Source organism: Myiozetetes cayanensis, unplaced genomic scaffold (assembly GCF_022539395.1).
Source record: "Myiozetetes cayanensis isolate MyiCay16 unplaced genomic scaffold, myiCay2020 scf14, whole genome shotgun sequence".
In the NCBI taxonomy this organism is placed as follows: Eukaryota; Metazoa; Chordata; class Aves; order Passeriformes; family Tyrannidae; genus Myiozetetes; species Myiozetetes cayanensis.
The window spans coordinates 319154-343933 of NW_026087048.1; the positions used below are offsets into that span (position 1 = coordinate 319154).

At 39.6% G+C, this 24780-nt stretch overlaps 2 protein-coding genes and 1 long non-coding RNA gene across 5 annotated transcripts in view; 2 read left to right on the forward strand and 1 right to left on the reverse strand.

Moving 5' to 3' along the window:
• The window catches only part of ENTREP2 (endosomal transmembrane epsin interactor 2), a 103805-nt gene extending 96589 nt beyond the window's left edge, over positions 1 to 7216 (forward strand). Inside the window, exons 14-15 of one of the 2 annotated variants that reach the window (XR_007628126.1) lie at positions 5515 to 5692; positions 7080 to 7216. The gene's annotated coding sequence lies outside the window, so the exon portion shown is untranslated. Of the gene's footprint in view, positions 1 to 5514; positions 6252 to 7079 lie in introns of those variants that run through there. The other variant, XM_050309312.1, reaches the window with a different exon arrangement.
• Positions 1 to 24780, reverse strand: part of APBA2 (amyloid beta precursor protein binding family A member 2) — a 69610-nt gene that overhangs the window by 2371 nt on the left and 42459 nt on the right. Inside the window, exons 5-12 of one of the 2 annotated variants that reach the window (XM_050309309.1) lie at positions 20926 to 21071; positions 19585 to 19620; positions 18213 to 18299; positions 11799 to 11984; positions 8497 to 8676; positions 7203 to 7415; positions 6309 to 6428; positions 97 to 237 (exon numbers count right to left, since the gene is read on the reverse strand). In XM_050309309.1, coding sequence (XP_050165266.1) covers positions 97 to 237; positions 6309 to 6428; positions 7203 to 7415; positions 8497 to 8676; positions 11799 to 11984; positions 18213 to 18299; positions 19585 to 19620; positions 20926 to 21071 — 1109 coding nt within the window. The remainder of the gene's footprint in view (positions 1 to 96; positions 238 to 6308; positions 6429 to 7202; positions 7416 to 8496; positions 8677 to 11798; positions 11985 to 18212; positions 18300 to 19584; positions 19621 to 20925; positions 21072 to 24780) is intronic. The other variant, XM_050309310.1, reaches the window with a different exon arrangement.
• LOC126636750 (uncharacterized) lies at positions 10143 to 18152 on the forward strand. The gene is made up of 3 exons (XR_007628128.1): positions 10143 to 10814; positions 13573 to 13643; positions 14985 to 18152. It is a non-coding gene; the product is annotated as an uncharacterized LOC126636750 (long non-coding RNA).

The following is a 24780-nucleotide window of genomic DNA, read 5'->3' on the forward strand; positions in this document are numbered from 1 at the left end:
GTGCTGGTTTTAAGGCTATGTTAAGACACTCTTTTCAACTGAAATACACATTTTTCCACCTATTTTAATTCCATGATAAAATATTTGCTTCCTTACCTCTCCTACTGAATTAGACAATGCCTGTACGATCTTCTCGTGAGCCGTAGCAACGACGCTTTGGCCGTTGATCTCGATAATCCGATGGCCTACCCTGACCCCTCCCCTCTCTGCTATTCCACCTCGCATCAAGCTGCAGATCTGCCAAGAGAAAGCAAAGTTTACTGAACCTTAGAAATAGCATAATGGAACAGTTACTGGGAATTAATCCATTATGAGTGGTGACACCATAAGGATTCCAAAAGATGCTTGTGGAAACTATTCATCAATACTGTGAGTTTTTAAATGTTGGGCTAGTGGTTTGTTAAGGTTTGGTTTATTTTCAAGATTTCTGCTAATTACAATTTTCGTTTTCATTCTCTTGGGCTGAGAACATAAAAATATTTATCACGGTGACACAGGTACTAGCCACGCAATAGTGGGGAAGAGAAAAGTTTTATCCACCTGCTGGACCAGGAGAAGAAAGTGATTTAAAAATATTTCTGACTGTATACTGGAAAACATAAAAAGTGATAAAATCTAATCTACAACAGCAGTTTTTTTCACGTGGAAAAAAACCTCTGACATAAAGTTTAATCCTTAGCCCTGTACAAATGCTAGTTTAGGCTGAAGGAAGCTGGCATTTGTCAAAGGGGTCACAAAGTTATAAGGAAGATACAAGGAAAGATCTATTTCAAAGATCTAAAGAAGAAATTTTTTATGATGAGGGTGGGCAGGCCCTGGCCCAGGTTGCCCAGAGAAGCTGTGGCTGCCCCTGGATCCCTGGAAGTGTCCAAGGCCATGCTGGATGGGGCTGATGGAAGGTGTCCTTGCCCATGGCAGGGGGTGGACCAAGCTCATCTTCACGGTCCCTTTCAACCCAAACCATTCTGTGAGTCTGTGAAATGTGCAGATTCTGTTTGTTTGTACGGGCTGTCCTCAGCATAGTGAGAAATGACCTCTTGTTTCTGGCCCTTGCAGAACGGAAAGGGCTCTGCTCTGCAGGGTCCCGCGTTCCTCCCCGGCGTGCAGTGCTGCAGCCAGAGGGAGCTCTGGCAGCTGAGGGACCAGGAGAGAACTGCACACAAGTTTTGAATTTTATGCCCTGTACAACAGGATAATAATTCTACAAGAAGAGTTACATTAACCAGACAAAAGTCCCAGCAGACACTGCTACTTAAATCATTCTGAGGTTGCAATGTGTGTAAGGTGCAGGCAGAAAGAAAAATCTCATTCCAGTACGGGGAATTTAAAAGACTGTTCCCTCCTCAGCAGCAGGATCTTCCCTGGCACCTGACAGCTGTGTATTCACAGAAGTTGCTGCTCAGTTACTTGAGATGACTAAGCTCATGCATCACGTAAAGCATACAATGTATGGCTTGAATCTCTGGAACCAAGCAGAGTTTAGCAGTGCTGAGACTTGCCTTTTGTTTACTGAGAAAAAACTATTTTTGGAGGGACAGAAATGAGTGCTGGAGCATTCAATAATGGCTGTTTCTGCAGTTACTGTCAAGGGTTAGAATTATATGCCAAGAATTACGATTTGTGATCTGGTCATTTGCTCAGAGCTAAATACAAGTATGGTAAGATGTGTCCCAGTGAGCTGGTACTCTAATTCAGAAGCACAGGATGTGGGGAGATGGCCAATCTGGAATGTATTGAAGGTGAAACATTTTCTACAGTTGACTGGAATCCTTTTCTGTACATCACTGGCAGTTTTCTGGAAATTCCTCCTCACAAATAACAATGCTATAAAAAATGAAATCCCTCTTTACTCCAAGTTCAGACCGATACAGGGAGTGAAAATACATAGTTATTCTTCATTTATAAAAAGCCTTTCTCAGCGTTCAGGAAAAAAACGTTCCTCCTGCAGTGAGATTTATCTGCACTGTGCAATCTCTAGAGGCTGAGTGTTACCTACTGTGGTTCAGAAAGTATTTCTGATGGGCTCCTATGGATGGAGGCACCGTCAGACCCTTCACAGAACTGTGCCTCGAATTTCACTCACATACAACGTATTGTTTTGCAGGTAGTCTACCTTCTAATCATATACCTGACAAGACACACAGTACTACACAGATCTTCCCTTTTACACAAAGCTCAGTTCAGCTCCCTGTGGGAACAGCAGTTTGCTCCTTGCTTTGGGGATTGTGTGCAGTAATCAGAAGGGACAAAAGCAGCATGTACCAAAAGAAACACTGTAAATACATTTTGCAGGGCATAAATGAATATAGAGACAGTACAGGTAGCTGAAATAAAAGCTTTTGGAGCAAATGGAAACATGACCCCTCACCCCACCAGCATTGAGGGAAAGATAATGGCTTGCATACCTATGCAGAGCACCTTTCCTTGTGTGGCTCTCAGAGCACTTTTAATGCCATCTCTTTAATACCACCAGTGAGTTTCTGCCTTTATCAGCTTCGGACATAGGAAGTGAAGTCTTCTCATTCAAGAACACGATCCCACTCCAGGGAAGGCAAACAGCTTCCTTTTTGTGAGCATGAACTCTTTCAATGAGGCAGGAGAAGCAGACCCAGAGCCCGACGGCTCAGCGCAGCCTCCCAGCCCCTGGAGAGCCAGAGCAGAAACACACTGTGCTTCCAGCACATCTGCCTGGCTCCTGTATCTGCAAGGAGCCAGCTCAAAGCAACCTAAAGTCTTTTGTCTCCAGCCAGTGGAGGTTATGGCACATCAGGCTGACAAGTTTAAACTGAGCAGTACCACTAAGTAAATATGATTTTAGTCAGCCAGGACTCTTTAACGTGCTCTGTTTGTTGAACATGGCAACAGCTGTAATATTATTAGATAAAGCAAGACAGATCTGGATCTTCTTGTAAGCAAGAGTCTACCCTCTACTGACTCTGTAAACTGAAGGTAATAAAAATAAAAATTAAAAAAGTTTAAAAAAAAAAAAAGGAAGAAAAATGTATAAACCACACTGGTTCAATCTATTCAGCTATTACAGATTTGCAATGTCTTAGACATCAGATGGAAAATTCAGTAGCTTCACAGTTTTATTGTAACTGTCCATCGTGTAGCAAAGCATAAAGGATAAAGTAGTGCTGGGCAAACTGTTTATCCTCTGTAAATGCCTTAACCATAATCAGTTAAACCAGGTTTCTCCTCATCTCACTCCTATATCTTGCTATTTAAACCCTGTACATTTTTCCACAGTTTAAATTATAATAAACAAAGGCAGGGAAGAAGGAATAAACTGTTCTGTCAAGTTTTATCTAGTTTTACTGTACTTTTAGATAGAATTGTGCTAGGCTAGGGACAGGGAAGATACACTTCTTAGATCTCAGTCTGAGATCTGGACTGAGAACTGGTGCTTTATCAGCATTAAAAATACAAGTAGCAATACACAGATTTTTCATAACCTAGGAAACAATAATGTGATACAAGATGACCACTTGTATTTAAGTATCATCATTTTAAAAGAAGTGTAGCATAATGATTTTCAGAAGGTGGCTGATAGGTCATCTTGTGTTCACCTCCCCATCCACAACAGTCATACTTGTTTCATATGTATGCCCAATATTTCTTTTCCTTAATATTTTACAGTTCAAATTCTAGAGTCTTTTTTATAACTATGCAACAAAATTACATCAGTAACTTTCAAGAGCCAGGAAGAGAACCTGCATCACTAGTACAAGAGGAATTTTGCAAAATGAACATTCTGGTTTATGCTGTTGTGCTATTCCCTAACTAGAACTTCCAAAAGCTGGCACTGCTAGTGCTCCACAGAGCACAACTTCAGGCTTTGCATTGATTAAACTGTACACAACACAGAAAAACCAGTCACCTGCAGCAGCCCAGTGTGTGCATCTGCCTGATATCCTGTGCAGGCAGAACCAGCTCAGGCAGTGCTGCTGTGTGTGCAGGTTATTTATGGGCCCCTCCCTGATACAAGAGCTGTGCATCCTGCACAGATCAGATAGGCAGCCTGAACAGGCTGCTCTCAGGAAGCACAGAAACAAGTGCCAGCTGCATGGATAATGAGCTAATGGCATACCAGTAAGAGACATTTAATTATAGCCACGCTGGCAAGCCATTTATTTCTTTGCTGTGCTAATGCTGAGCCAATGAAGAATAACGACATTATCATTTCTGAATCCTATCCCAATTTGTAACAGTTGCTGGCAATTACAAAACTGCTTTTAAAAAGTTCAGTGCCCAACTGCAAGAGAAGGGCTTTGCAGAGCCATATTTTCACGTGTTAAGTAAGAGGGAGTTTATCAGAGGAAGGATTTTACAGGCTCAGATGCTTGTCCTGTATATAGCAGCCTAACAAAAGATGTTAACCTCCACTTTTGGTTCACTGATTTTTATATTCAAACACAGACTTTTCATAAAGGAAATGCATTACAAGGTTTTTTTTTTTCTTTAAGCTGAAAATTATTTTTATGCAGAATTTAGTGAACTTTATACTGGGTGTCATCTAAATGTCACTCGTTTAACTGGAATTAATGATGGTCCTCCAGAGTGGTGACTAAGGCAAAGCCAATAGATGGAGCACACTAGGACAGAAGGCAACCAGAGTCTGCAGAATTTACTGAACTGAGACTCCAGTTAGGTAGGAGATGATTAGCTGGGACAAGATGAATAGACTGTGTCACAGACTCCATAACTGTCTCTGTTCCATGGGAGGATGTGGATGCTTCTAAGCCAACCTGGCCTGATTCTTTTCCCCAGCCCTGCCCCAACCCCCACCAATGCTGTGAACAGGCTCCCAGAGACAGGTTTACAGATCCTGAAATATATTCTCCAGCTGAACATACAAGATTTACAAAGGCCAGCAATTAGAAATCAGTGCCTCATACAGTGTCATGTGGCACCCTCTGTGAGATCATGTCAAAACAGATCCCATTCCTGTCATCCTTCTTATACCAAGACTTGGGATTTGCTAACAGAGAGTGAACTACCAGCAATAACCGTACCCACTCATATACACATGATTAAGCACAGGCAGAGGGGACAAAAATACACCACACACCTGATTTTTCTCCACTCAAGCATCAAGAGCATTTATCCCAAACATGACAATACTCTAAACCTCCATTTCTAAAGGATGTTAACCTGGGGTAGGTATCACTCTGGAGTGCTTCCAGCTGGACCAAGACCTGTAGTGGTGTTCTTTATACCAATCTCTGTTGGCCACAAGGTGAGATGGGATCTTAGGGAAGCACACTTCAAACTAAGGTACAGTAATAACTTAGAGGTGGCCAGCAGAGCTGAAACCCCCTCCTGAGCCATCTGTTTGCTCAAGTGCAGGAAGACCCATAAACCACGTCCTGCAGAGTTACCTGCTGCTCTTCCAAGGGTGGCAAACAGAAATCTGGCAATCCAAGTGATGAGTTTCACAGGCAGGGGAGCAGAGCCCACAGTGCTTGGGGATGTGGTTTTCTGTGTGAGCAGCAGGACTGTTTTTTTTCCTAGACTGGAGAAGATGAGATGGCGATGGTCCTGCACTCCAGACAATCTCTACTGCTCATATCAGCCCCCAGAAAGGCCAGTGACTGCCTGAGCTAGTTGAGTGGGGAGTTTGCTTTGGAAAGGTATTGGAGAAGGGCTTGGAAAGGAAGAACTACAAGAGGAGGGTCCTGAGCTGCACGGGGTAAGTCTTACCTGCCACATTTGTTCTCCTGTTTTCTGCTGTCATTACAGGGAAGCTGCAGCATGCACAGAAGGGATACCTGGGCCACAACCTATGCAATTACTTGTAGTGAGAGGTGGTTAGTTTTAACAAGAGAAGGTCACAATTACATTCCCTTGCCTACTATCTTGTGCTCCAAATAAATTATGTACAGCAGAAGAAAAAAGTCTTAGTGAGTGTGTGCTGAAATTTTTTAAAAAAAGAAACAGGATCAGAGCTAAGATTAGAATGTCTCAATTGTAAAAACCTGCTCCAGCCTAACGTTTCCTTGCAACTCTGGCACACTAATAACAGTTACACATGAATTAGTTGATCCACGTTGCACCAAACAATCTGGACTATAAATCTTGTGGCCTTTGTTATACAGGAAAATCCCTCAAGAATGTTCTCCCTGTGTTGTCCATTTGGGTTATATTACTCAGAGATGTGATTATAAGATATATTTATAAATAAAGGGATCACAGTATAAGAGGTGAGATTGTGCAGAATTTTTTTCAGTACTTCAGTGTGTTTCTTGACAGGGAAAAACAAAGGAAAGCGGAAAAAGCCAAAGCAGTGACTGAACACAGAAACTTACAATTCCATTCTGTACACTGAAGCCCAGCTGGTATTTTAGGTCTGGCCGTTTTATGAGGACAGTTGTAACGGGAGGACAGCTGACAATGTTCAGTTTGACTTGTGTTTGATTCTTGAGTCCCTGTAAGATATTCCAAAAGTTAGTATTCCTGAAATGGATCTTAATTTGCTCTCATTTGTGATTTCCTAATTGCAAGAGTGTAAAGCAGCTAATCTAAGAAAGAACAGCTAGAGTTAGTAGAAATTTGTTGTTAATTTAAGAGATAGATTTCTCTTATTTATTTCCCAAGATATTTGGCCCCTCCCCAAAATCAAAATTTTGCCTTTAATTACTACAGAAATTTGAAGAAAGTTTTCAAGAAAAACTAAAACCAACTACTGCTTCCCCTTCACTGGCATCTGGCTAATTAATCTCCTGCTGCTGCTCTTGGTAAATATGCACAGACATCAGATTTAGTCTCCGTGACTAAAGACAAAGCATTCTGAGATTCCATTGTGTCTGGGCAATCTTCACTGATCAGTCTTGCAGCCTCCATCCATTTTATCTGCGTGGAGCCCAAGAAAGCACAGGAGATTTTAATCCTCAGATTTTATTCTGGAGGCTGTGGGGAAGCCTGAAGCTTTGAAGACAGCCAAGTAACTTAATTTAGGCAGACCTGGCCTATTTCTTATAGCCCAGTAAGAAAGCTGCAGTCATACTCTCCAGCCCTAAATTTCTGTACGTTATCATCCTGAATCTCTGTTTTTAATTCTGGTTGTTTTTTAATTACAGATTACTGGGGTTTTTTGCAGTGATATGAAAGACCACCTGCTGGAAATCTACAGGATCGCTTGTCAGAAGGTTCTATTTCTAATGGCTTACAATCTACAGCATAAAGTTGTGAATTCGGGGTACCTTTATGATCCCTTGGCATGTTGCAAGAGGTAGGCCAACTAAACTGGTCCCATTAATGGACATGATTTGGTCTCCAATGCTTAGTTTTCCTGAACGGGCAGCAGGGCCTCCATTCATCATGTTAGCCAGGATAACGGTGGGGAGAATGGATCCCCATCCAGATTCCACAATCACTACCCCAAGAATTTCTCCCTTCTGTTTTTCTATCTGGAGCTGCAATTAAAAAGAAAAAAAATTTTTTTTTGCTTTGATTTGTTTAAATTGGAGCATGACTATCTCTGTTCCTGAATAACATCTACAAATCACAAAACAGACTCTATTCTTTGTAGCAGGACTTCAAAAACACTGTTAAAACTGTGTAACACATACCTATATCTTTTCAGGGTTATACTAATTTGCTGGAGGTCCTATAGGTCCTTATGATAAGTAGAACACATACTGGTTAACTCTCTAGAAGGTGATGGAACTGGATAGCAAGGGAATGAATGCTGCAGAAGTTTCTGTCCCTGGAGCCTGGCAGCCAGAGGGCTCTAACATTTCATGGCTAAGGCACTGTCTGCAGCACAGGCTTGTGTTCAGCTCCACTCCTGCCATGCCAGCTTGTCTCTTATCTCAGGGTTTGTCTGTCCTTCTTTTCAGGCAACGATCTCTTGATGATTATTATTAACATAATTATTAACATTACTGAATACACTTGTGCCTAGCACATTAATGTTAGATCCCTGATGTAATGCAATGAGGACTTATCCTGAAGTATGGTGACGTCAACTGTTCCATAACCATAGCATATCTAAATTTATACAAGTGGAGTAAGAGTTTCCCTAGAGAACACACTCTTTAACAAAATACTGGGAATTATTTTCTTTCAAATGTGGAAGGACAGGGACACCCCTACTTACAGGAATTAGGATGGCCAGCTGTCTTTTGTTGAGACTACTGATTAAGGCTTTGAACCAACCCAGCATCCCACAGCTCTGTCATCTCTCTTGGATATCAATGCTTGGGTAAAGCATAAAATCACCTTACACTGTGTACTGGGAATAGTAGAGCTTATCTACATCAGATGTAAATATACTTTATTACCCTTCTGATCAACAGAAAGAGAAAGGCCCTGAAAATGAAAACACAAAATTCTAATAACTTATAAAACTGATACTTGTAGCAATAGTACTGATGAAGCCACACATCTTGAAATTCTAACACTGTCCTTATAATGCCAAAAGATACTTCCAAGAATGACATTCCTCTGGAAAAAAATGGATCAATCTGAAATGAAATTCCAAAATTAGTTTACCTCTTTGCAGTTTTCTGAATTGGAGAAGTGTATGAGATCATCATTGTACATCTCCTGGGTATTGATGATGTCACTGTATTCTTTCTGACTGAGATCCTCTGGGTTAATTCCATTGGCTCTTAAAAACTCCTGGTAAGCCACACTGAAAGCCTGACCGATGGACTGAGCAATCAGCTGTGCCTGCAGTGGAGAACAAGGCACAGCTCAGACAAAGGGTGGGGAAACAGTTTACCACAAAAACCACGGGAAACCAGGGGAGGGACTGGAATTTAAGACACTCAAAATAAAGGATTCTGCAAAGTTTCTGCATTAGCATGGATATAAAGTCACTTTAAGGTCTGTTGTATGGAAAGAATCCATTACATCCAAAATCAGATTGCAAACTCCATTTAAAAAGCCTGCTGATCTCCTTCATCAGCACGTTTCAGTAGCAAGCAGCCATATGCTGTCCATGCACTCCTTCCAATAAACACTGGAGAGTGCTGGCCTTGTACCAATATGAACAGAGCTCATGGAAAGGACTGTCACAAAGCCTGCTTCTGAACACAGTCCATCTGCAGGAGTGATGAGAGAAGGGATGCTCTGCTTTCACATGCCTTCCCAGACGTGTGCACTGATGGTTTTACTTGTTGTGTCACCTGCTGTTTCTGCACCTTGGTTTTACAGGACTGAAAACACTGCTCCAACAGAACCATCTGCTCTCCTATTCCCAGCAAACCAGCTCTACCCCTGCTTACCCACTGCACATCTAGAACAGCCATTCCCATTAACACCTCACTAGCAATGTCAGGGGTGATTTCAGGAGTGCAGCCAGAGCCATGATTAGTGCTTGCTAATGTTGAGAACACCTTTCCAAAATACCCCATCTTTCTTAAATTTTGGAGCACTTATCTGCATATTCCACTAGATGGCAAGAGAACACAGAGCAACAGAGTGGAGATCAGGAAAAGGAATCTCTAGTCCAGTTTTTCCACACCTGAATTATTTTTTCCCCTATTTGAGTTTACTGCAGCCACATTGACTTTTGTATATTTGTGGGGTTTGGGTACTGAATTCTGTCATTCAGGGATATAAGTCCTAGTGACAGGAGAAGAAGTTAACTGCATCTTACAATGGAACTCCAGGAAAACATTACTAATCAAACCCTTATTCTGGAAATGCAACACACCTTCTTAGACAGTAGGTACATGCCAAATGCATTACAAATGCACAGGGTTTTCTGGACAGCATTATAAATCTGTATCTTCTTACAATCTACTGATCAGGTGTGTTCTTTGATGCTAAAAGATGGTTTTATTTCATTTGTGCTGCAGTACACAAAAGCACCAATCGGTCTGACTGGAAAATGATTTTAGAAAATCAAGGACTTAAATAGCCTAGCCAGTCACAAATTGTTTTTTCATCTTTTAAAACATGTTTTCAAATCTTATCACTATAGCAAGAGGTTTGTGGTAATATGGTGGCACAGGAATAATCCAGAACATTTTCATAGCATTCCACTGTTAAAGTTTATCACCAGTCCTTACTGACTTCTTTCGACCTCCAGTGCCACTGCTTTCTCTGTACTTGGTCCTTTGCATCTGCCTCCATTCTACAGTCTCAAAACCAGCATCTCCAGATGTCACACTTTATTCTGTTACTGCTGCTAACAGCTAGTTCTCACATCTTAATTTCATCTATATCTCCAAGGTCTTGTGACTGGTTAGGAAAGTCCTCAGCACAACTTAGAGATAATGTAATTAAGTTGCTTGAATAGGCCACCCCAGCAGAGCAGTGACAGAGCTGAGATAACGAGGTCTCAGAACAACCCAGTCTAGCACTCTAACCTTTAGACAATTCCATTTCTCCTTCACAGGTTTAATTACTTTAATGAAAATGATTGCTCAGCTCAAAAATATGCAACCTCTGAGTTAAGACTATCTGAACCACAGAACTCAATTATTTTTAAATGGTATGACAGAAATGATAATTAAATCTGTTCCCATATAATAATGATGAGAAATGTTTAGTACTGCCTCTTACTGTCAAGTTAGAACAGACAACAAATTTTGCTCTTTCTGTTTTACTAAGCTTAGTATATTTTTCCAAAAATGTTTTAGGTTGAAGTCCCCTGGTCTCCAGACACAAGTATCTACTTTGCTACAAAAGCACACCTGGATATATAAGAGCAGTAAAGCAAGGTCACCTTCCTTTGCCACAAGAGGAATGGGATGGCATGTCAGGGCTTTTCCCAGTGGTGAAACAGGATGTACAGCAGGGATGTACAGAACTCTTCTGCAACCACTACATCTGCAACCCTGTTTTGAGAATGGCTCCAAGTTCTTTCACCTTTTAGTATTTCTGATGCAAATGAAAATTAAAACGTAAATTCTGAAGTGGTCACTTCTTTCTTTGAACAGACTTTGAACAAAAAAGTGGGTTAGGGCTAACACGGTATTGGATCTCAGAGTATCTTATGGCTTAAAATGACTGAAATTATGTTTGCTATTGTATAGCAGTACTAAGGGTAGTAAGAGTAATGGCCATGAAGACAAATTTCTATAAATACTGACAACAAAACTATCTTAGCTTGACTTTCCAGTACCTGAAGGGAGCCTACAAGAAAGATGGAGAAAGAGTTTTGACAAGGCATGTAGTGACAGGACAAACAAGAGTAGTTTAGATTAGATATGACGAAGAAATTCTTTCCTGTGAGAGTGGTGAGGCCCTGGCACAGGTTGCCCAGAGAAACTGTGGCTACCCCATCCCTGGAAGTGTCCAAGGTCAGGTTGGATGGAAATCTGAGCAACCTGATGTAGTGGAAGGTGTCCCTGCCTGTGGCAGGGGGGTTGGAACCATAGGATCTTTAAGGTCCCTTCCGACCCAAGCCATTCTATGATTCTGTCTAAAAACTCTAATTCATAATCTTTGCTAGGGGTGAAAAAGGAGAACTGAAAAATAAACAGCTGAATGTGTTCTTAAACAGCAAAGGATCAAGTGTCATGTTTAAGAGTATGTCTATCAACTCAAGGTAAACAAGCCACAGGGCATAAGGACTGTGTGAGGGGCAGCCTTGTTCCTGGCCTGCCAAGTTCATATTCTCAGCAATTTGGATTCAGTTTGAAAGAGGTCCAGAATGGTTCCACCTCATGCCAAGATTCTTGAGGCATATATGTGTCCCTATGTGCCAACCTGCTGGACTAAGGGCAGGGTCATCTAATCCAGGACGAATGAACAATTTGACATCCCATAAATTAATTCTGACTTCAGAGATTCTCTACATGAGATATGCCATTTAAATAAATTTAATTCCATTGACTTACGTCCTCTGATTCAAAGACATGGCAAATCATCTTGTACTGCTTCTTCCCTTCCTGGGCCCCAGGCGTGGTTTCAATGCAGTCCTGGGAAGCCGACCTGGGCATGCGGCGCCGCGCCATGAGGACCACGATGTTGCCGATGTCGGCGATGTACGAGATGGTGCGCAGCGCGTGGTCCATCATCGTCTCCTGCAGGGACAGAGACAGTGGGTTCCTGCTGTTCTACAAATACTGCATCTTCCCTCTCCTTTATGGCCTGTTGCCTGAGAATGACGAAAGCTCCAGAAGCCCTTTCTGTGGGCCCAGCCCTGATATGCCCTGTGCAGTCGATGGGCCTGAGCTCCCCGTGGAAGGCCTTGGCTGTTCATGGCTTCAGTGGAAGTGTTGCCCGAGGAAATGGAACGTGGTTGTTACTACAAAGCAATAGTGAAGAACTATACTACTGTTTTATAAATATTTTCATCCTGTTGGAAAATTCTGCTTCCCTTTTTGGTTTTGCTGAATGAAACAGATGCATGTCACAATGACAGAACAAGTTTTACAAAAATCATAGAGATAAGAGGTTATAATGTCCTGGGTTTTTAAATCATATCCTATAATAGCAATAATATCTAAGGTAACGTTTTCTCATATAAAGCAAAGCAATACTTCCTTTGTGAAGAGCTATGAAGGCAACATTTCACCTTCTCTGTAGGCAGAACTCTAAACACTTTTTTCAGCTACCTGCATATCTCAAAGCCATTTGGAGGCAACTGCTCTGGTGTCTTGGCTCACAGTCAAAATCTTGTTCCGCTCCTTATGCTGCCCATTTGGTTGTGCTGGGAGAACTCAACTCACAAGAGCCAATGCCTGTGAGAATGATTTTAAGTGAAAACCTCTCTAAGCTCTATCCTAATGAACATTTCTCATGTAAGGACACCTACAGAGTACTAAATTTAAAAAGCCTCTGTCTCAAATCCCTGAGCTCTGCATCTGTTTAATTACTTTAGCCTTTTAAACTCTTAATTTCCGCTATTAGCACGGAAATCCCAACCTCCTACTTTCAAATGTTTTTCTCCTGGGATATATCATTATTCAGATCATTATTCAGTGGCTTCGACCGAGTTGCCTTGGACAATGAAAACTTAAGTGTGTATCTGTAGTCAGATAATCCAGTTTAGTTGTCACTAAACTTACTTTGTTCCAGCTGTTACTATTTCATCTTTTGTTTCTATCTCCAGTTTATGCTTTTATCAATGGTTTCTTATATAAAAGAGCAATGGGGTCCCAGAAGGAAGGACCTTCAAGGACTTTTTATAACACTTCCTGTGCTCTGCTAAGTATAAACTCGTAGTAAGTTTTATTATTTCTGAATTCAGAATTAAGTATGAATAAAGTAATGTGGCTCAACATCTAGTAGTCTCATTTTCATTAAAAGGTTTCTATGTGTAAAATAATGTTATTTTAATAAAACAATGCATGTGACATTGCTACAGTGACCATTTCAAAGGATGTATTTAAGACTGCAAAGACAGAATGAAATACTTGTCTGCATCAATGTTTTAGACAATTATTTGTACCTTCATAGAGGTTTTTCTTGAGATGCCATATAAACAACCTGATTTCTCCTTTAGTTTTCTTAAATAAAACCAAATAAAACGGTACAACTTCTCTAAGTTTCCCAAAAGGTGTTCTGTTATACAAGATGTTTCAAATGTAAGAAACTTTTAGGTTTAAAATGAGAGTTTTAGAAATGTTCATGCAATCAAAAAATCTGACTGACTGCGTTTCCTTTCAGTGCCTTGAAGAAAAGCACTGTTACTGAAGTTTGTGTATGACTATGGAAGAAGAAAATTTCTAGAGAAAAAGGTAATATAGCTTATGTTAGTACTGCTTGTGTGGCAGACATTTTGACAATTTAGATCAAATATTGGAAAAGCCTATAAGGTATAGGGACCCCTGGAAGCCATGAAGTGGCATTTGAAGGCAGTGATGATTTACATTTTTTCCTGAGGAGACTCTCCCAAACTGTGTTTTCTTCACTGTGTGACTGTGCTGTCCCTCCTCACCCTAAATGCTTATGCTGAGCACTTAGTTCAGTTAGGATAGAGCCTTCTACTGCAACAAAGGCCAAGCAAGTGCCTCCAGACCATGGCATTACCTTTGTTTTCTATCATTTCTTAACACGTTTTGCCCCTGTAAAGATGCTCCTTAAAAAACAGAAAAAGGCCATCCAAAAATTGCTCCTTGCTGGGGTTACTGGTCAGTTTGGAGAGTTTTTCCAGACTTTAATGTAATGCTCAAACTAGAAACAATCAGAAGCATAGTGGTTTTATTGGCCAAACCAGCTGAGGATATGTCCTGAGCATCCCTGTCCCTCACCCTGAACAGTTAAGAATATCTGCCGAATTCTGCCTGAATTTGAATTAAAAATGTTGTGTAAGATAATTCACATTTTTTAATAATTTATCTAAGCAGTAGCATTCTTTATGTAAACAGCTTGGCAATAGTTTACCATTAGTTGAACAACTTTCTAAGGCCTAAGAAGAAAGACTGTTCCTCAAGTTAACAAAAGTAACTGTTTTAAGAATTGCAGTACAATTTAACTTGACACAGAAAAATACAAATTACCAATGTTTCCTGGAACCACCTGTCTTACTGAAGATAATCACTACCCATAAAATTATCGTAATGATTCTCCTCAGGCTTGACATAAAATGTCCTATGCTTATCCCCAGAGTATGAAAAGATGGTTAAGAGATGGTTTGGGGGGTGTCTCTAAGGGTTGCAGGGGCTCAGGAGGATTTCCAGCACTTCTGTCAGTATGGAGCAATGTTCTATAATGGACAGCTCTCAGCAGGATCTTGGCAGCACTGCAGATAACTGCCTGTCAGCAGTGTGCACTCACTGCTGTGTAAGGCTGTAATCATACATGTAGAGTGCAAAGCACGGGTGGGCTGGGAAAATGAAGGCATTTAATCTCACCTGCCAAGAGAGTCTTTCTGTCCTTATCATCACACAGAAGTTACTCAAAAAGATTTTTTGTCTTTTCCCCCCTGTTGGGGTGAAAGTAATCATTCCCCTCAACACTCCCACATTTTTCCTGTCTAGTGCAATTACAATTAGGAATGAGGCAAATATTATCTAGTGACTGTAATTCAGACTCTCTCAGCCTCTTTCAAAACCACTGTTCTGTCTTCTCCTGTCTAGATTCCCCTTGCTCCCAGAATCTCCATTTTTCTCCTGAGGAATTCTTTTAGAATCGTGTTTGTTGCATCTCTTGCAACCCAAAGAACGCCTGAAGGAGAGAAGCCTGGCATTCTCCCAAGCTTTCAAGTGATGTAGTCCCGTGGGAGTGTGACTGAGACAGCCCAATGACTCACACAATTTGATGGAACCAATCATCCACCAGAGGCTCTGCACATCCACATTTGGGATCTCTAGATCTTTCTTTTTCTTTGCTAGTTTTCCCAGTTGCTTCGCTCCCTGAATGAGCTGGGAGAGGCTGCTGTGGTGTTCCTGCTGGGTTTGTGCAGAGCAGTGGCACAGCTGGAATCCCTCACAAAGAAGGCACGTGGCCAAACCTAAAGCTGCTCCTACTGCAGGTACCCTAAACAGGAGCTCAGCTTGGGCTGAATGTGTTCACCAACTCAATGCAGGAGCAACCAAGAAGTGGCAGGGGTGCCGTTGCCTGGGGCAGCTGAGGGCAACAGAATCACCACCACTGGCCCTGTTCCAGCCTGGCAGTGCCCCTTACTGGTGCCACCAGCATTGAGAACTCTGCTGTATGGCATTTTCGAAATGAGAATTTTAGATTTTGAATCAGCTGTTACCTCATGTGAGCTATACAACACTACAGATGGATTAAAACACGTTTGGCACACTGCAGAAATAGGTTTTATATAATTGATAAAACCATGAAAGTACAGATTGTCTCTGCCAGCTGCCACAGCAGCTGAAATAATCTGTGACAATTACACCAGTCAGGAAACTTCACTAGCACTGAAAAATGTGACCAAGCCAAAAATGCTAAAAAGCCATGGGAATAGGTTTGTTACAGCACTGAAAGATGCACTGTAAAAAAGACCAATGAACCCAACAAACAAAAACCCACCACCACCACCAAAACCCCAAAACAAACCACCCCAAAGCCCCAAAACAAACCACCCCAAAGAACCCAAAACAAACCACCCCAAAGAACCCAAAACAAACCACCCCAAAGAACCCAAAACAAACCCAAAAACCAGGGCAAGCACCAAAGAGCTTGGAATTATAACAATTTCCAGTGTTACTGTTTTCATCTAGTTGAGCAGCTAAAGACACCGTTCCTCACCCTGCACTGCGTTTTGCATCACCAGAAATCTCAGGGATTCAGAAGAAGATGATGACGGTTCCTTTGACAATGTTTATGGTCTACCTCAAAGGACTTTCCTTTTTTATTTTTAAAAGGATTGGTGTCCAGCTGAAATGTTGAACTATTTAAAGAAGTAAGAAGAGTGACTTCCACTAAGACTAATCCTTACTCAACAAAAACAACTTACTTATTTACTGCCATACATTCTAACTATAAACTGTAGCTGTTAATTTATCAATAATTCTCTGCAATCATCTTTAAACTGATTAGCATTTTATTTTCTGCTAATGCTAATATACTCTCTGGATGATGCAGATTTACCACAAGGTCAAAACAAGGCTGAGCCATAACAAATAGTGGTATTGCTTTTCATGGATGAAATTCAATATCAGATGATTTATGGATGGCAGAGTGTAAATATTGCTGCCCATGTTAGATGGGATATCCTACTCCTCATCTGGCTCTTTCTCTTGGGAGTTCTAGTGGCATGTTAAGGACATCTGCTTATGTTAGAAGAAAAATAATCCATTTCCTGGAGAAACTATCATTACCCTCCCATTCAAGGACAGTAATGCTCTCCTACATCTCAGGAAGAAGTAAGTGCTTCATAATTCCCTCAGAAAAACAAATTATATACTAATTGAAAACAAAACAAAATCCTAAATGTAGAGTGCTGCATTTATTTTTATTCAAGTATCTCTTATAGTTCTAGCTCATTTCTTCAGTTAGCCATGACATTTCTGAACTCTGATCTTATACACCAAGATACAAGTTCAATAACCATTTTCTCTTTCCATCTTTCAAGCTGTTTATGAAAATATTGAATACTGAATTTCTTATGACAAGAAGTGTGCTTGTGAATCTCACTGTGTTCTTCTTCTCTTTATATTGCCACATAAATGGCAATATATAAGACATAACTACACAGAAATTATTTAGCCTGCTTCTATCTCTTGTATCTAGACCATACAATCTAGAAAATATATGAGATAAAAGCCTTATTTAAGTCAAGAGGTGGTGTGTGCTGCTTCTGTGCCATGGACAACTGTTTTCCCCATCACAAAAGTAAATATTGATTTGACATGATTTACTTCTGACTAATCTGTGCTGACTCTTGCTCATCTCCACTCACACAAAGCATTTGTTTTGGTATCTTTCTGACAGTTAAAATATTTACTGTAATCCTGTTTTCTTACTAGAAAGAACCCAAAACTGAAACAATAACTTCCTAATTCTGGAAGAGTGTCATTAAAAGGATAATGTAAGGTACTCAAACCAGTTTTCCAAATAGTACAAGATGAATTTTCTAATTTGGTTAATTTAACTTTCTACATGGTTTGTTCTTTAGTGTAACTTCAGGTCTAAAAATTTTTCAGCTGCATACAATGAAGTTTCTTTGTGAAAACTAAAGAAAAAGACATCACTAAAATTTCCTTTTTCAATACCCCTCATAAGAAGGAGAATTTAAAGACTTCAGATAAGTATGATCAAAGTCTAAGAGATCTTGTGAGATTATGATACTAAATATTGGGATCCATCTACAAATTATTTAATTGTAAATTCCTTAAAGATGTCCTTACAAAGATCACCTCTTGTGGAATACAGAAGTATTCCTAGAAGATGAAGCTGATCACTGCTGTGATCACTGCCAGATGCTCCTTTTATATGAACAACTAATAATTTACCTTAAGCATGAGGATGGTGGCTCAGATGTGATTTATGGGGAAAAAAAGAGATTAAATATTAAAAATGGCAAGATATGAATGATTTAGTCAAGGCAGCAAACGACTTCCCTGTTGGGCTGTAAATCTGGGTTCTGAAACTGTTTCAGAGGAACAGTGTACATGCATTCTGAAAGACTTTGAATCTTTTTCTATATTGCATTACACGTCTCAGCAACATGCAGACATCTTCCAATACCTCAAGTAAGCAAAACTGGTGTCAGTATTACTATATTTGCAGTGCTACAACAACAGGAGCTATTTCTGAATACTCTCACAGCAGTGAATTTATCCAAATTTAGGGAAGTGCATATACTGAGTCTAACTCAACCTTATTCTTGAAGAGTTTTAATCCCAACTTACCTGTGTGTCTGCATTTAAAACTTTGATTCTCTGTGTGGAGATGAACAGATCCACTTCAGTCAAGGCCTGGGAATCTCCCTCTGAAGTCTAAAAGACAGATGCTTTGTTACAAAGGGATTTTTTAATTCTCTCTTTAGAATGACAACTTCACTGATTGCTTCAAGCATAATGTGATGGGAGGCAACTGCACTTTAAACCACTCGAGAGATGGCTATTCAGAGGTGTTTCTAAATACATGCAAAGAGTACATTTACTGCACAGAAGGAGTGAAGCATACTCTGATTTTCTGGGAAAGAGGGAATTTTTGGAGCCTCTGTGACTGACAGCTCAAGTATTGAAAGTCTCTATTTATAGCCAGAACAGGAGAAAAAGTATGGCTGTTTTTTCCCCATTTTCTCACTGATGCAGTTCAGTACCTGAGGCACCAGAATTGAGAAAGTAGAACTGAGAAAGGGACTTAGTCCCCCCGCAGCTGCTCAGCCCTTGCCATCTCAGTGAGCTGACCAAGAGCAAGCTGATGCTCAGTACTGGGTGGGGGGGTTAGGTCTGTTCTTTTTTGGATTTTTAGTTTATTTTTTCCTAGAAAATAAAGAATTAAGGACTGAACTAGTATTTCTCTCATATCACAGAAAGCCATCATCTGACTTCTGGTGCTCAACCTCTGAGCAGTGCTCATGAGGGAAACAATTCCATGTCCCATTAGAGAACATGGTCACAGAGCAGGGGGCATCAGCCCCCAGGTTCTTTCCCAGTTCAAGGAAGAACAATGGATTTGTTGTTCTTTTTTTGAGTTATAAAGTATTAACTATGCCTATAATTCATTCAGATTAATTTTATTTGAATTTTCATCCAGCAAAATGCACAGCAAGCACATACTTTGGCAGAGATTACTTGTATCACTCCCATCCTTTTAGTGATATTTTTGTCAACTGCATTTAGTTAAGTGAAGTATTGTTTTTAACTGAGTGAAATGTTTCCTGTATGACTTGTTCCAGCTACTATGTGGTTTTGGTTTTAAATATCAACAGTAATGAACATACAGTAAGTCACAGGCACAGGAAATACATCTTCCTGCTTTGGTTAGTAAAATCAAAATAAGCATTACATTCAGGAAAACCTCCCAGATAACAGTGGCTGTATAGCTGGATTAAACAAATCACAGGTATTCAACAGAGGAAGGGCAGCAGACAGGCACTGCAGCAAACCAACAATGAAGAAAATGAGTTCATTTTACTCCACTCACTATTCTACTGCTTAAAAAAGAAGAAACCAAAATGACAACTTTATGAGGATCCATAATGAAAGACGTTAACACTCCATGGAAAACAACAAAAATGTAAACATTAGCATTCAAGAAAAACAGTTTACACACCGCTTTTTTCTTGATTTTAGCCGCCTTTTGCATCCTCTGAGGAGTAGCATAAAAAAAGAATGCAGACAGATGTACACACAAGGAAAGAGAAAATACAGTGTGGGAAGTCAGGGAAACCTTTTGACTATGAATCCAGGCTGTTGGAAATTAAAAAACTGGGGGCAGAGGAGAAGAATGTGCAAGAGAGAAAGATCTGCTTATACCTTACGGAGTTCTCAAGATAACTGGATTTAATGGCATTATGCATGTTGTCAATTGATTACAAAAAAAATTGGTACCAAAGTGTTGTCTGTTAACAGCTGCTCTTCACACTTATCCTGCTAAATTTACAGCAGTGGGAAATGGCAGTACAGGCACTGTGCCAAAGCCAGGGTTTTCTGCCCATGTTGATCACATGTCTGTGTGTAACTGTTGAACAAAACATAACTCCAGCTCTCTCCACAACTGCCTAAAGTAGTCAGGTACCCCTGGCAGACCAGGGTTGGTAATAACATACAAAGAAGTGTCTAGGGATTTAATTGCAATCAACAATTACTTACTGTAGCCTGAGACATCCCAATATGCTAAACAGAAACTCAAAGGTTTGGAAAGTTTAAAGATATGGACATTTCCTGCATTCCATTTGTTTTAATCATGAATCATGACATGTCTCTTGCTAAGTAAGTGGTTTTTTGAAACCAGTTTCCTTCAAAAACATGCAATTTTTAGCAATTAAATATTTTATTGACTAAGCACATACTTTTTCTCTTAGCATTTAAATCTGCCTCTTTCTAACCACGTGTTATTTAGATGAGGTATTTGCAGCAGAGTCACAAAAAATTTTAAAATAAAAATATCCTACTGGGATTATCAACCAAAAAAATACTTTTGATACACAGCTGTATGAAACAGTCTATGCTACATTATTTACAAATGAATTGTTCACTGTAAATAATACCAAATCCAAACACAACAGTAAGGAATGTTGTTGTCCTAAAAAAATAATAATTCAATATATTGAGAGCGACCTTCTCAATTTGTAGTAAGTTAAAGGAATTAACGACATGAGTAAAACCACAGTCAAATAAATATCCTGTGCTTTGCCATTGAAATATTTTCTAATTGCAGCCTACAACTTGTCTTTAATGACTGAGTTTGTCACACAGCTTCCAAAGAATTTTGAATAGACTTTGGAATCATTTATATTTTGCCCCTTAGAGATGCCGTGTGTATTTTTATATCAAGCACTGTAAACTCATGGTATTTACAGAACTAGATCTACACTTATTTATAGATCTCTAGAGAGATTGGAGAGGTAAATGCACACTTGAGGAGAGGTGTGAGCTGCAGGCCCTGCCCCACCTTCACCCGACTGACGGCCTCCTGCGCCTGCATCATGCGGATGTTCTTGGAGGGGTTGCGCTCCGAAAGCAGCTGAGTGGAGCCCAGGTAATTGGCTGCGAAGATGATGCCATCGATGAGGTCTTCGGGTTCACAGGGTCCTGGAACTGACAGGAGACATTTATTGTTACTGCCTTGCAAAAGAGTGCAGAAAGAGGAGAAACTGAGTAGGGGACATTGCAGCTTGAACAACCTTTTTAATACCTTCTTTAACATGAAACAGGTGAAGAACTCTAGTTCTTCAAAGTAAATGCAAAGTAAATTCTGTTTTCCCCTATAATTATTCCCCACAAAAACCCAGCATATTAACTGAACGTACAGTATAACATTGCACAATGGTTTGACTGTGGAATTCTATAGGCAAATAATTGGCAAATTCTTCCTGTGTTGCACTGCTAAACACATTAGGATTATTTACAAGTTTCAGAAATGCTAACAGGTACCTCTACCATACCTTTCTTACTATTTATAACTGTTACATGGCATGAGCTAAACTTCTGTTTGAATACAGATTTGTGGTTTAACTTTTTTTTTTTTTTGAGATGTTTGTAAAAGTACACAGTCCCTGAATCTCTTCTCTGGCAAAAATACCAATGAACAATGGGCACCACACAGGCACAAAGCAGGCCTCTTGATGCTGTTTAGTCAAGTGTAAGGTCTGAATTCAGAGAAAGTTTTCTTTTAGCCTTCATTCAACAAATACACTTAGTATTAATTACATTGTGACTTTGATGAAATCCTAACATTATCTTGCACTTTGCAAGTTGTTTCTTACAAAGGATGCAAAAGGGGGCAGGGAGAACAGAGTAAAACCTATATATAGTCATACTAGGACTGGGCACATCATCCTCTTTATTAAGCTGTTAAGCTTTACATCTAACTTGATTAGATCAATAAAAACCAGTCCTTCCAGACTCTGGCTGAAATCTCTTGATAATGAATAATTTTTGTTCCTCAAGAGTTTTGTAAAACAAATTTGCTTTGAGCTAGATCAACTTGCCAACCTCCTAACACAGTTTTTGAAGTATATTAATCTTGTGTGAGGAGAAAACTTACACCAAAAGGGAATATTAATTTTAAAAAAAGGTTTATTGTTCAGTGTTCAATTTATTTATAATCAATTCAATGTGGAAGATTATTATATGGAGGAGGAAGAATTTATGGCATGCTATTGCTGATTAAATGTACCCAAAAAGTGGTTTGCACATATAACTTTCAGTGAGCATTCCTATCCTTCATTTTCCCATTCCAATTTAGCAGAACTCTTCCAACAGAAAATAAACATGATTGAAAGAAGTGACTTTCCTCTTCAAGCAATACTTCCCTGCAGTTCACTGAATGAAATCATAACCAAAATTCCACAAGAACTCCATTCCTATATCTCTGTTCTCTTTGCTTACATCTTTGTACCATTCCATTTGCCAGCACATGGAGCATGTATTTGATGGTACCTCTGCTGATGGTGTTACTCATAGGTCTAAAACAGTCTCATACATCTCTCCTTGATGCTGGCATCTTGATTCAAGGGTACCAGAGAGGGGAATTAATTAAAGATGTCAATTTAATGTTAAGCTAGCAAAACCTCAGTAGATACCTGCATCAACACGCTCATTCAAAATTAAAGTGCCTTTATTTCCTTCATTCACTTCAGGTTAAGTAAATCAAGCTAAATTGAATCCAGATTGCTTTAACTCTGAAATATGCTTACCCATATAATGTTTAAATCAGTTTAAGTAAACTCCTTTAGCAGGTAATTTAGATTAATTTTCTTTAAATACTTCGTGTCTGAAGACAAGTAAAATTCAATTCTTGCTGCAAATTCTAATATACTCATTACTACATCAAGCAAATACCAAAACTCTAGGAGTCTGCAGGATTTGTCAACAAAAAAAGTTGTGCTGGCTATTTGAAATATATCTGTCCCTTCATCTAATTTCTTTCCATCCCAAAAGCTCTGGAAGAACTCAGGAAAGTGTTTTCTTTCTGTGATTCTGTTTTCTCTTCAATTATTTCCGAGTATGTTGAATTTGGCCCACTTCCAGAGTGCTTTGCACATCTTTAAGCAAGACATTTTTGCCTTGGTTTCCAAGTCATTGATAGGCTACACAACAATTTCTTCTCACGTCTTGGCTGTTTGGTGACAGCAATGGTGCTTTTAACTAATTTGTATGAAAAGCTTCTTGAACGTGGAAATAACCTAAGATGTTAAGCAATTTTATATAATGTTATTTATTGGGATTCTTTAAAGATTGGGGGGGGGGGTTGGATGTTTCATCATTTCTTCACAGCACTAGAAAGTGTTTTTTTCTGTAACCATTATATGAGCAACAACATCTGCTACATCATCTATAAATCAACAGCATGTATAAAATACCTACAGCCATAAATAATACAGAAAAAAAAACCAAACACACCAAAAAAGTCCTTGCTGGGCAGAAAGCACTTCCAATTCCAACATACATTTCCCATCACGAAGGCAATGTAAGCAGTTGTCAGGTAAAATAAGACATCTGTGGGAAGGATGGAATGGTACTGAAAATTGCCAGGGTCAAACTGGGTCACCTGAGTGTTTTCTTCCCTTATCTCTGTCTGCTTTAAATAATGCAAAAATGCAGACTTGGCTGAGGTCCCAGCTCATCAGAGCACTTAAGCATGACCTTGACTGCAAGCATGTGTAAGGCTTACTGATGAGGAAGGGAAGGAGGAATAGATTTCTAACTTGAAGGTTAGTTTGATGGGAGCCAAGACTGCAATTTTATGTTGAGTATTGGTGCTTAAATATTAGGTAACTATTTCTGAAAAATCTGAATTTCTGCACCATCTTATCAATGCAATAGAGATTACTTGGTTTTCTGCTGATCTATTAATGCAACATATTTCTAGACTAAGTAGACCAGGTGTAAACATTTTAAAATTAACTTTTGTATTCATAAAATAAGAAAAATATTCAATAATTCAGCATAACTGAATTTAATAATCATTTAATATTCATTTTTATATCTATCTAACATCATGTGTAACCCAAGGATTCAGACAGTATTTAGAGGTTGCACTCAGAACACTGAAGCACCTTCAGCTTCTTTCTGAACTATCACAGTGCACTGAGGCCTTGGGATATGTGGCACAGCAGCACATTTTGCATAAGGAGTAAATGGACACAGGGCATAAGTCACCTTTCAGAATGCCTATCTACAACTTCCATATTTTGGCTGATTTCTTTACTTCATCAAGCTTCTTACTGTGCAGGGGTGATTCATGGTGATACAACAGAGAGCAAAAAAGCCAGAACCACTGAACGTGGAGCTAATTACCACTACAAGCACATGGTAGTATTACTACTGACACAATTCCAACAGCAAAAGGACTCATTTCCAATATTTTTGGGCCTGTTATCTAATTTTTTTTTAAGTTCACATGCACATGAAAGATACTATGCATTAACAGAGACACAGATATAGCTACTGTAGTTAAGGAGTCATGCTGTAAGTGCTTTAATATAACCAGAATATGGTTGTGGGTTGTGGTATCACTGTCAAAGCTCAGGGAAGAACAGCAGTGTTAGCTGGCAGAACCTTTTCTCATGTGCAGAAAGGTCCTGCTCTTTTTGGGACTCTGCATACAAACTAATAATAAAAACTGTGGAGAGCAGTCAGGAGCTATCATAAGCTCCTAGTGGGCCATGTATTTATTTGTATTAGACAAAGCCAGATAATACCTGCAATAGAGAAAGCCTAACACACAGCTTATTTTCACATGCAGTGCAACTACAGGAAAAATCAGAGAAAGCAAAAGGATTGAACTAAAAAGAAAAGGATT